Source organism: Photinus pyralis, unplaced genomic scaffold, assembly GCF_008802855.1.
Source record: "Photinus pyralis isolate 1611_PpyrPB1 unplaced genomic scaffold, Ppyr1.3 Ppyr1.4_LG10, whole genome shotgun sequence".
Lineage (NCBI taxonomy): Eukaryota > Metazoa > Arthropoda > Insecta > Coleoptera > Lampyridae > Photinus > Photinus pyralis.
The window spans coordinates 10,834,606-10,846,713 of record NW_022170250.1 but is presented as its reverse complement, the minus strand read 5'-3'; the positions used below and the strand labels follow the sequence as shown (position 1 = coordinate 10,846,713).

The 12,108-nt window shown below is 38.5% G+C and overlaps 1 protein-coding gene across 1 annotated transcript in view; it reads left to right on the top strand.

The window, feature by feature from the left end:
- LOC116161725 (myoneurin) overlaps positions 1 to 12,108 on the top strand; it is a gene marked incomplete in the record, with an annotated part of 113,269 nt that overhangs the window by 66,345 nt on the left and 34,816 nt on the right. Inside the window, 2 exon segments of the mRNA XM_031475180.1 lie at positions 8,397 to 8,447; positions 8,555 to 8,748. Of these exon segments, the coding sequence (XP_031331040.1) occupies positions 8,397 to 8,447; positions 8,555 to 8,748 (245 nt within the window).

The window sequence follows — 12,108 nt, the reverse complement described above, 5'->3', positions numbered from 1 at the left end:
TCACCGGGGGGTCTGGGGGGTATGGAATACCCCCCAGTATACGATAGTTCCATTGCCATTTCTACTTAACCATCATGAGGGTACTGATGGTTATGTAGGAAATGTGTTATCAAGTTGTTCTTTGTTGGGCGTTTTCGAATTTTACTTTTCTTTCTGCTGGGGGGGGTATACCATACCCTCCCAGACCTCCCGGTAACATTTTCTTTAATAAAACGTTCAGCCTCGAGGACAATCATGATTTTTTTGTGAAGAAATTATATCTCTCATTTCCAAAGAAGTAGTTGTGACGATTGTGTCACCGGGGGGTCTGGGGGGTATGGAATACCCCCCAGTATCCGACAGTTTCATTACCATTTCTATTTAACCATCATGAGGGTACTGTTGGTCATGTGGGAAGTGTGTTATCAAGTTGTTCTTTGCCGGGCGTTATCGAATTTTCCTTTTCCCTCTGCTGGGGGGTATTCCATACCCCCCCCCCCCCCCCATTTTCTTTAACAAAACGTTCAGCCTAGAGGACTATCATGATTTTTTTGTGAAGAAATTATCATATCTCTCATTTCCAAAGAAGTAGTTGTGACGATTGTGTCACCGGGGGGTCTGGGGGGTATGGAATACCCCCCAGTATACGATAGTTCCATTGCCATTTCTACTTAACCATCATGAGTGTACTGATGGTTATGTAGGAAATGTGTTATAAAGTTGTTCTTTGTTGGGCGTTTTCGAATTTTACTTTTCTTTCTGCTGGGGGGTATTCCATACCCTCCCAGACTCCCGGTAACATTTTCTTTAACAAAACGTTCAGCCTCGAGGACTATCATGATTTTTTGGTGGAGAAATGATCATATCTCTCTTTTCCAAAGAAGTAGTTGTGACGATTGTGTCACCGGGGGGTCTGGGGGGTATGGAATACCCCCCAGTATACGATAGTTCCATTGCCATTTCTACTTAACCATCATGAGGGTACTGATGGTTATGTAGGAAATGTGTTATCAAGTTGTTCTTTGTTGGGCGTTTTCGAATTTTACTTTTCTTTCTGCTGGGGGGGGTATACCATACCCTCCCAGACCTCCCGGTAACATTTTCTTTAATAAAACGTTCAGCCTCGAGGACAATCATGATTTTTTTGTGAAGAAATTATATCTCTCATTTCCAAAGAAGTAGTTGTGACGATTGTGTCACCGGGGGGTCTGGGGGGTATGGAATACCCCCCAGTATCCGACAGTTTCATTACCATTTCTATTTAACCATCATGAGGGTACTGTTGGTCATGTGGGAAGTGTGTTATCAAGTTGTTCTTTGCCGGGCGTTATCGAATTTTCCTTTTCCCTCTGCTGGGGGGTATTCCATACCCCCCCCCCCCCCCGATCTCCCGGTAACATTTTCTTTAACAAAACGTTCAGCCTAGAGGACTATCATGATTTTTTTGTGAAGAAATTATCATATCTCTCATTTCCAAAGAAGTAGTTGTGACGATTGTGTCACCGGGGGGTCTGGGGGGTATGGAATACCCCCCAGTATACGATAGTTCCATTGCCATTTCTACTTAACCATCATGAGTGTACTGATGGTTATGTAGGAAATGTGTTATAAAGTTGTTCTTTGTTGGGCGTTTTCGAATTTTACTTTTCTTTCTGCTGGGGGGTATTCCATACCCTCCCAGACTCCCGGTAACATTTTCTTTAACAAAACGTTCAGCCTCGAGGACTATCATGATTTTTTGGTGGAGAAATGATCATATCTCTCTTTTCCAAAGAAGTAGTTGTGACGATTGTGTCACCGGGGGGTCTGGGGGGTATGGAATACCCCCCAGTATACGACAGTTTCATTGCAATTTCTATTTAACCATTATGAGGGTACTGATGGTTATGTAGGAAATGTGTTATCAAGTTGTTCTTTGTTGGGCGTTTTCGAATTTTACTTTTCTTTCTGCTGGGGGGTATTCCATTCCCTCCCAGACCTCCCGGTAACATTTTCTTTAACAAAACGTTCAGCCTCGAGGACTATCATGATTTTTTTGTGAAGAAATTATCATATCTCTCATTTCCAAAGAAGTTGTTGTGACGAATGTGTCACATGGGGGTCTGGGGGGTATGGAATACCCCCCCAGTATACGACAGTTCCATTGCCATTTCTACTTAACCATCATGAGGGTACTGATGGTTATGTAGGAAGTTGTTCTTTGTTGGGCGTTTTCGAATTTTACTTTTCTTTCTGCTGGGGGGTATTCCATACCCTCCCAGACCTCCCGGTAACATTTTCTTTAACAAAACGTTCAGCCTCGAGGACTATCATGATTTTTTTGGTGGAGAAATGATCATATCTCTCTTTTCCAAAGAAGTAGTTGTGACGATTGTGTCACCGGGGGGTCTGGGGGGTATGGAATACGGCAGTTTCATTGCAATTTCTATTTAACCATTATGAGGGTACTGATGGTTATGTAGGAAATGTGTTATCAAGTTGTTCTTTGTTGGGCGTTTTCGAATTTTAGTTCACTTGCCCCCCCCCCCCAAATATATTTAAGGATAACCAAAAAACAATAATGGCGCAAAGATATCTTTTTACGGCACATTTCAGCGCATACCTGAGAGTACAATTTCGTATGAAAAGATGTTAAAAAAAGTAATTTTTAAGAACGTTAAGTTGGCCCCCCACTTTTTGAAAATTTGTCACGGCTTAACCGTAATGGCGCTAGCTTTAATTCAAGTGGCGCAATTGAGCGCATAACCAAATGTATCAGGTGACCTAGTTACAAGGGACAAAATACGTACTGGGGGGGGGCTACGTTCACTTGGCCCCCCCAAATGTTTTTTCGGATTTCTAAAAAACGATAATGGCGCAAGAGTTATTATCGGTGGCGCATATGAGCGCATTCATTTCAAAATAATACGACTATGAAATCTCTCAGTGGGGGGGCCAAGTTAACGGACCCACCTCTAGATGGATTTGAAGAATCTTAAAGGTAACCTAAGGGACTAAACTCCAAGAGTCTATAAAAGCGTTTGAAACCATTTAACAATCGACTTCAAAGGTATTCTACAAAGTGCAGTGCGAGAAGTTGATGCTGGTCCAGAAGGACAATTCCACGATGGGTCGTTTTTACCTGTCCGTGTTTTGATAAACAAAACTTTGCGCAAGGTGCACCCAAACATCGCACGGACAAACATTTTTGGCACGTGAGCCGAAAACTGAGCTATCGCTATTTCGATCAATTGCGTACGATTTTTTCGACCGTCAACGTATAATTAGCGCTTTATAAGGGACGATTAATGGTACAATTAAAAAAAAAATCCCTTTTGAATAGTAATAAATGGAACGAACATGTGGTATATGTAGTGGAATAATTAGTTTTTGTTTTTATTTTTACATGAAAGCGAATGCACCTTGCCCTTCCTTGTAACGTACGACACCCACTACAAAGCGTATTTAACCCCGACATTGTTTCAAAATTGAAACGATACGCACCTGCTGCACAGTTCGCCGTCGTCCAAAGAGACTACTTCCTTCATTATTCCTTTAAAACCGCCACTTAAAAAAATCATTCCTCTCGCAACATACCTATCATTATTAAATGTAACACATGGTTTTTTTAACCCCGTCAGATTTAAACGCGTGGATTTTTTTTTATATTTCGGTCCGTTTTTTAAATGAGGACATAAACAAGCTAGAGGAAATAGATAAATTTTCGAGCCGATCGAAGCGTGTGTTGTATGCAAATTACGACAATAATAATGCAATGTGTTTAAAACCAACAATATATAAATTTCAACGTCCTTAAAGAAAAAGGGTTGAATAAACAAAAAGGAAAAACAATCGTACGCATTCACAGTAAAAAAAAGGACCCTATCAAACATATGCTCCTCTTTACTCATCGCGATCCGTATAAAAAAAAAGAAAGACGTTTAACGGCTTTTAATTTTTTCCCAATTTAACCCTTTTAAATCGCCCTTTTTTAAGCGGAAAAAAATTTCACGATCAATTTAATAAAAATAATGAAAGTTTTTGATTGAAGAAATTCGGCGACATATTTTTAATAAAAGAGTTATTACTTTTATCGGACGGAATATTGATGAGAGCGAGGGGGTTGGGGATCGTGCGAAGGGAAAGTCGGACGTCTTTGATTGCGATGCGTTTGGATTTTTTTTCTCTCGCGCGCCTCGCGTTTTGTGTACATATGGTCAAGCGTAACCCTTAAATTATGCCGGAGCATCTGCTTGCAAGGGCTGCATTGAAAAAAAAAGAGTAACTACGAAGAAAGTAAATTAAATAGACCAGCGCCTACTGCATATCGAATGTGGAAATTAATTTTTTGTGTGGCATCATTCATATTATTAAATAGACATGTGGGATCATTTCAATGACGTACACTCTGCACAATGTTTTTCAACCGTCATCAAAAATTCTGATTTCAGATACAAAATGACCTAGTTTTGGACGACACATTTTAAGCTGATTTAAATAGCATAAAATAATTTTATTGCATTTTGTAGCACTGAATTAGCACAAAATTTTTTTTAAAATATAAAAATAGCCAAAATTCCAGGGTGTTGCCAACTGACGAATAAAGTTGTGACAAACGGATAAAAAACATTTCTAACTGTGCACCGTGACGAATCGCATTGGCACTTGCATCACTTTTAAAATTAGCAAACAGATAGCACAAAATAATTTGATTGTAAAACTTAACTTAGTCAAAAATTCCTTTATCAGAAAAATTCGTACCTATAATACAACAATGTAGCACCACAGATATACGTAAATCTATGGTATATCTGCGGTAGCACACAGTTAGCACACAAGGAAAAAAGATTTTCGAAATATAAAAGTTGCCCAACTTCACAGTGTTGCCAACTGATGGAAAAAGTTGAGGAAGGTGGAAAAAGAACATTAGGTTTTCTGACTTTCAACTGCGACAAAGTTGTAACGTAATTAATTGCCTATGAAATTTAAAATTACAAAAAAATAGCATAAAATAAGTTAATTTCAACAAAAACCGACAATCAAAAGGAGTTTCAGCGAACTCTTGGAGACTAGTCCCTTAAATGACTCCGAAGGATTCGCAATGGACGTTTAAGACTCTTCAAATCAATTTAGAGGTGCTAATCTCTAGAAGGGCTTTGAAGTGTTTTCAAAACTGGAGTTGGAGAGTGGAGACGATCATCAAAAGCGCTTTCAGATCGATCAGAGACCATTTCTGATACATTTTGGCCTGTAGACCTGTGTGACCACCAGGGGCGGACTGGGTACTTACGGGCCAGGTGGAATTGCATAGGTTACGGGCCATTAAAGTATTAGTGTAGTAATGAAGGTGGGGTGGGGGGGGGGGGTAGCTCTTGCGGTGCACCACAAAAACATTTTTTTGCTTCATTTTAGTACTCCTTTTTCGGAAATCAATTACAATACAGTTTTTTTTTAATTGCAGCTGATAATAAAATTAAAACTTTTGATTGAGACGTCCGATCGAAAAAGTGCGATTTGTTTTGGATTCTACGCACCAAAATTAATAAGAAAAAGTGTTTTCCCGAGAAATTTTGGTGCAGTCGATTTTTGGTAAAAAAGGAAGGTTATACACTGCCTTTTTTTGAGCCCGAAAAAAAAAATTGTCTCAGATCGACCCGGAAAAAAAATTTTCTTATAGAATGTGGCCTGTAGAATCCATAATTTCAAACAGTTCCAAGATTGCGCTACTAGTTCAAAAGTTACAGCCCTTTGAATTTTCTTTCGAAATTGGTTTCTAGTCTATAACTTTTGATTGAGAAGTCTGATCGAAAAAGTACGAATTGTTTTAGATTCTACGCACCAAAATTAATAAGAAAAAGTGTTTTCCCGAGAAATTTTGGTGCAGTCAATTTTTGGTAAAAAAGGAAGGTTATACACTGCCTTTTTTTGAGCCCCGGAAAAAAAAAATTGTCTCAGCTCGACCCGGAAAAAAATTTTCTTATAGAATGTGACCTGTAGAATCGATAATTTCAAACAGTTTCAAGATTGGGCCACTAGTTCAAAAGTTACAGCCCTTTGAATTTTCTTTCGAAATTGGTTTCTAGTCAGGGGCGGGCCAGGTGGAATTGCATAGGTTACGGGCCATTAAAGTATTAGTGTAGTAATGTAGGTGGCGGGGGGTAGCTCTGCGGTGCACCACAAAAACATTTTTTGCTTCATTTTAAAGTACTCCTTTTTCGGAAATCAATTGCAATACAGGTTTTTTTAAAATTGCAGCTGATAATTAAAAGTAACAAAATATACAAACCAAACGAGGCGCGTCGCCTATCATGGTATTTCATCACTTTCATGCTACGACAAAAAATGATAAATTCATAGTAAAACACTTCAATTAAAACAGAATTTTTTAATTTTTTAACAACCTAACATCAACCCCAATTAGAGAAACGTGTTAATAACTTATTAATAGTGCAATAAACTAAATACAGCACATACTTATAAATTTCCAACGGGCCATTATGACGTACAGGCCAGGTGGCAATCGCCACCCGCCCCCCCGGGCCAGTCCGCCCCTGGTGACCACCGAAAACAAAGGTAGGTATAGCCATCAATTACTCTACCTCTATTACCCACAAGAATGTATTTGTATAAACCAATTTTCTGTTGAAAATCGAATTTTCATTTTGCAGAATCCGACTTCTGGGCTTTCTTAACGTTTTGTTTAAAAAAAATGTTACCGAGGAAAAAAAGTAAAATTCGATGACGCCCAGCAAAGAACAACAGAAGGAATCAAATACCTTTTCTCGAAAACTACAATGACAGTTGCTTGTGGGATAGGGTCATCAATTCTCCCGTACAGCTGGGGGGTATTGGAATACCCCCCAGACCCCCCGGTGCTACGTTCCTCCCAAAATGTTCAGCCCTTAGAACTTTTGTGTATGCAATTTATCTCAGAAAAGGACAATTTCATGATACTTCCTACAAAATAATAATAACCATGGTCATTGTGGTAATTATGTGGAGGGAGAGCGTCGCACTGGGGGGTCGGGGGGGTATGGAATACTTCCCAGCACACGGAAGGAGTTAATTCTTTTTTTTCCGAAAACTACAATGACAGTTGCTTGTGGGATAGGGCCATTCAATTCGTCCCGTACAGCTGGGGGGTATTCCATACCCCCCAGACCCCCGTGCTACGTTTCCTCCCAAAATGTTCAGCCCTTAGAACTTTTTGTATGCAATTTATCTGCAGAAAGGACAATTCATAATACTTCCTACAAAATAGATAATAAACCATGTTCATTGTGGTAATTAGGTGGGGGGGGGGGGTGAGCGTCGCACCGGAGGTTGGGGGGGGGGTATAGAAACACTTCCCAGCACACAGAAGGAGTTTAATTCTTTTTTTCCCGAAAACTACAATGACAGTTGCTTTTGGGATAGGTATCCAATATCCCGCACAACTGCGGGGGTATTCCATACCCCCGGGTGCTACATTCCCCCCAACATGGTCATGCTTCATTTATCTCAGATAGGGATACTACAAAATAATAAACCAATATTCACTATTGTATGGGTAGAGCGACGCATCCGAGGGTCTGGGGAGAATGGTGTACCCCCAACACACAGAAGGATGAGATAAGTCTTCTGTTGCATTGTCCCACATGTAGTCATATATTCGTCCCATAGCGACTCAAATGTGTGAAACATTAACGCCCAATGGCGGAGAGTCAAACTGAATTTTGATCTATAAGTTTAACTTTTTTAGAAATTCTTTTAGCAGACAAATTTGTATGCATAGCATAATGTTAGCACATTAGCACAAAACATTCTGATGAATAAAGTTGTCGAAATAAAACATTGGGGGGATAGGATTGTGTACTGAGACAAACTTGCAAAGCAATGAATTGCGAGTTAATTTGGCCCGTGTATGATTTTTGAAATTATCAAAAAATACCAAAAAAACACGAAAGCGAAAGCGACATTTCACTGAAAATCTTAGGTTAGGTTTTAAGATACATGTTGATAGAAGATACATGTTGATAGAAATGAAAGAGTCTCTGGTGAGCCTATTTCCACTGTACAAATTGTGGAATGAAACGCACTTGTTTCTAAACGACAATTCTTGCAGATTATGCGATTAGTGAATATAAATGCTTCAAATTATCACTACGTGTGATTTATTGAATTTTTTAAACGTGAATTCCGTCCATCTGTCTGGACGTTCGGTATGGAAAAATCTATGGTTTCGGACTTACACGATTCAAACATTCCAAAAGGGAGCTCCATTACAGTACCCCCTTCTTGGCTTCACTGAACTGTGTTTGTAGGTTAAACTAAAACTATCTATAAGCAAGTAGTTAAATCGCGGTACGAATTCGACCTTTTTCTGTCAGTTCTTTCCGCGTTTCACGCCTTAGCCTACGGCATTCGAGATCGTATACTGAAGTAGTTTTCTGATTTAGTCAATCGTTCGAAGATAGAGGGACAAATTTCAAATAAACCCAAAACGTGCGGTAAGTTCCTCTACGACAGTAAAAAGGGTCGAGATCTCCGCACCTTTGATCGCATCGGGCAGCGTGCCTTGTGAGACTGTAATCAATCTTCCTTTTTTTTGTTTCAGGTGAACGTCCTTACAAATGCCATCTGCCCGAGTGCGGGCGCGCGTTCATACAGCTATCAAATTTACAGCAGCACCTTAGAAATCACGACGCTCAAGTAGAAAGATCGAAAAATCGTCCATTTCACTGTAACATATGCGGCAAGGGTTTCGCGACCGAGTCGAGCCTAAGAACGCACACCTCCAAAGTAAGCCATGTATGTAAAACACAATTTTTTATTATTTTTTGGGTACTTTTAAGTTTTTGGTGTTGGGTTATGTTCCTTTCTCGGCGCCGCCGCTTCGAAGGCGCGAGAAAGTGAAAATTGGGTGGTGTATATGTTGCAATTTTTAAGCGAAAAGTATAGTTTCCAGCACACATTTTTCATTTGTTATTTATTGGCAAGTCTTTTTTGTTTGGTGTGTTGTGCTAATTATTAGTCAAAATTTCCCAAAAAAAAAGTACAAATTCGCCGCAAGCGTGGCTGGAAAACTCGTTTCAATCACGATGCACCATCCAAAATAATTTCAATTACATTTTCGTTTGATTTTCTTAAGTCACACCTACCAATTCGCAATTTTGTTAAGTTTGCATTTTGTTACAATTAATTTGTTGTTGATTTTGGGTTATCGCTATTATGTGCTTAATTTTTAACTTGTAATTACTTGTTGTAACTGTATCGTTTTGGGTAGGAATTATATAATTAATTAATAATGAAAATACCAAGCCTAATTGCTTCTAATTAGGCACGAAAGCAAAAATTGTGTTGTGGTTCTGTACGCCGCGCCGGTTTAAATTTGTTAATTCAAGAAAAATTAATCGCTACAAACTAAAAATTAAGACAATTTTAAACTGTCGAAGTAATTGAGCCGTTTCGTCTTGGAATTGTGTCATTGTAACGCTCACAATTTTGTGAACTCATCGCAAAATTCAAACCCTCTTATTGCATTTAATTTAGCATAATTATGCTGGTTTTGTGTCAGTATAATCGCAATAGTCAATTAATTAAAGAAAACCAATTCTTGGAATCAGAAATGTATTTCACCTCGAACCCTTAGAAAGGGTCAAAATTCAACTTACTTGCGCAAGAATCCGTGGAATTCCTCCGTACTTGAATGTTTCACTTTTCTTGTTGAAGTTTGTCCAGAACAAATTCGGAATTCTAAAAAAACATGAAATGAGAAAAGTATTTCACCTCGAACCCTTAGAAAGGGTCCAAATCTAGGTCAAAATTCAACTTACTTCCTCAATTCTTGCACAGAAATCCGTGGAATTCCTCTGCAATTGAGTGTTTCACTCTGACTGGCTTGTTTGGTTGAAGTTTGTCCAGAACAAATTTGAAATTCTGAAAAAAAAACAGGAAATTAGAAATGTATTTCAATTCGAACCCTTAAGAAGGGTCAAAATTCAACTTTCTTCCTGAATTCTTGCACAGGAATCCGTGGAATTCCTCTGCAATTGAGTGTTTAACTCTGACTAGGTTTTTTTGTTGAAATTTGTCCAGAACAAATTCGGAAATCTGAAAAAAAACGGAAATTAGAAATGCATTTCAATTCGAACCTTTACGAAGGGTCAAAGTTCAACTTTCTCCCTCAATTCTTGCACAGGAATCCGTGGAATTCCTCTGCGATTGAGTGTTTCACTATGACTAGTTCTTTTTGGTGAAGTTTGTCCAGAACAAATTCGGAAATCTGAAAAAAAACAGGAAATTAGAAATGTATTTCACTTCGAACCCTTACGAAGGGTCAAAATTTAACTTTCTTCCTGAATTCTTGCACAGGAATCCGTGGAATTCCTCTGCAATTGGGTGTTTCACTCTGACTATAGTTCTTTTTGTTGAAGTTTGTCCAGAACAAATTCGGAAATCTGAAAAAAAACAGGAAATTAGAAATGTATTTCACTTCGAACCCTTACGAAGGGTCCAAATTCAACTTTCTTCCTCAATTCTTGCACAGGAATGAGTGCAATTCCTCTGCAATTGAGTGTTTCACTCTGACTAGTTTTTTGTTGGAATTTGTCCAGAACAAATTCGGAAATCTGAAAAAAAAAACAGGAAATTAGAAATGTATTTCAATTCGAACCCTTACGAAGGGTCAAAATTCAACTTTCTTCCTCAATTCTTGCACAGGAATCCGCGGAATTCCTCTCCAAGTGGGTGTTTCACTATGACTAGTTCTTTTTGTTGAAGTTTGTCCAGAACAAATTCGGAAATCTGAAAAAAAACAGGAAATTAGAAATGTATTTCACTTCTAACCCTAACGAAGGGTCAAAATTCAACTTTCTTCCTGAATTCTTGCACAGGAATCCGTAGAATTCCTCTGCGATTGAGTGATTCACTCTGACTAGTTCTTTTTGTTGAAGTTTGTCCAGAACAAATTCGGAAATCTGAAAAAAAACAGGAAATTAGAAATGTATTTCACTTCCAACCCTTACGAAGGGTCAAAATTCAACTTTATTCCTGAATTCTTGCACAGGAATCCGCGGAATTCCTCTGCAATTGGGTGTTTCACTCTGACTAGTTTTTGTTTGTTGAAGTTTGTCCAGAACGAACTTGGAATTCTGAAAAAAAAAACAGGAAATTAGAAATGTATTTCACTTCGAACCCTTACGAAGGGTCAAAATTCAACTTTCTTCATCAATTCTTGCACAGGAATCCGCGGAATTCCTCTGCAATTGGGTGTTTCACTCTGACTAGTTTATGTTTGTTGAAGTTTGTCCAGAACAAACTTGGAATTCTGAAAAAAAAACAGGAAATTAAAAATGCATTTCACTTCGAACCCTTACGAAGAGTCAAAATTCAACTTTATTCCTGAATTCTTGCACAGGAATCCGCGGAATTCCTCTGCAATTGAGTGTTTCACTCTGACTAGTTCTTTTTGTTGAAGTTTGTCCAGAACAAATTCGGAAATCTGAAAAAAAACAGGAAATTAGAAATGCATTTCAATTCAAACCTTTACGAAGGGTCAAAGTGCAACTTTCTCCCTCAATTCTTGCACAGGAATCCGTGGAATTCCTCTGCAATTGAGTGTTTCACTCTGACTAGTTTTTGTTTGTTGAAGTTTGTCCAGAACAAACTTGGAATTCTGAAAAAAAAACAGGAAATTAGAAATGTATTTCACTCCGAACCCTTGCAAAGGGTCAAAATTCAACTTTCTTCATTAATTCTTGCACAGGAAACCGTGGAATTCCTCTGCAAGTGGGTGTTTCACTATGACTAGTTCTGTTTGTTGAAGTTTGTCCAGAACAAATTCGGAATTCTGAAAAAAAAAACAGGAAATTAGAAATGTATTTCACTTCGAACCCTTAAAAGGGTCAAAATTCAACTTTATTCCTTAATTCTTGCACAGGAATCCGTGGAATTCCTCTGCAATTGAGTGTTTCACTCTGACTAGTTTTTGTTTGTTGAAGTTTGTCCAGAACAAACTTGGAATTCTGAAAAAAAACAGGAAATTAGAAATGTATTTCACTCGAACCCTTACGAAGGGTCAAAATTCAACTTTCTTCCTCAATTCTTGCACAGGAATCCGTGGAATTCCTCTGCAATTGAGTGTTTCACTCTGACTAGTTTTTGTTTGTT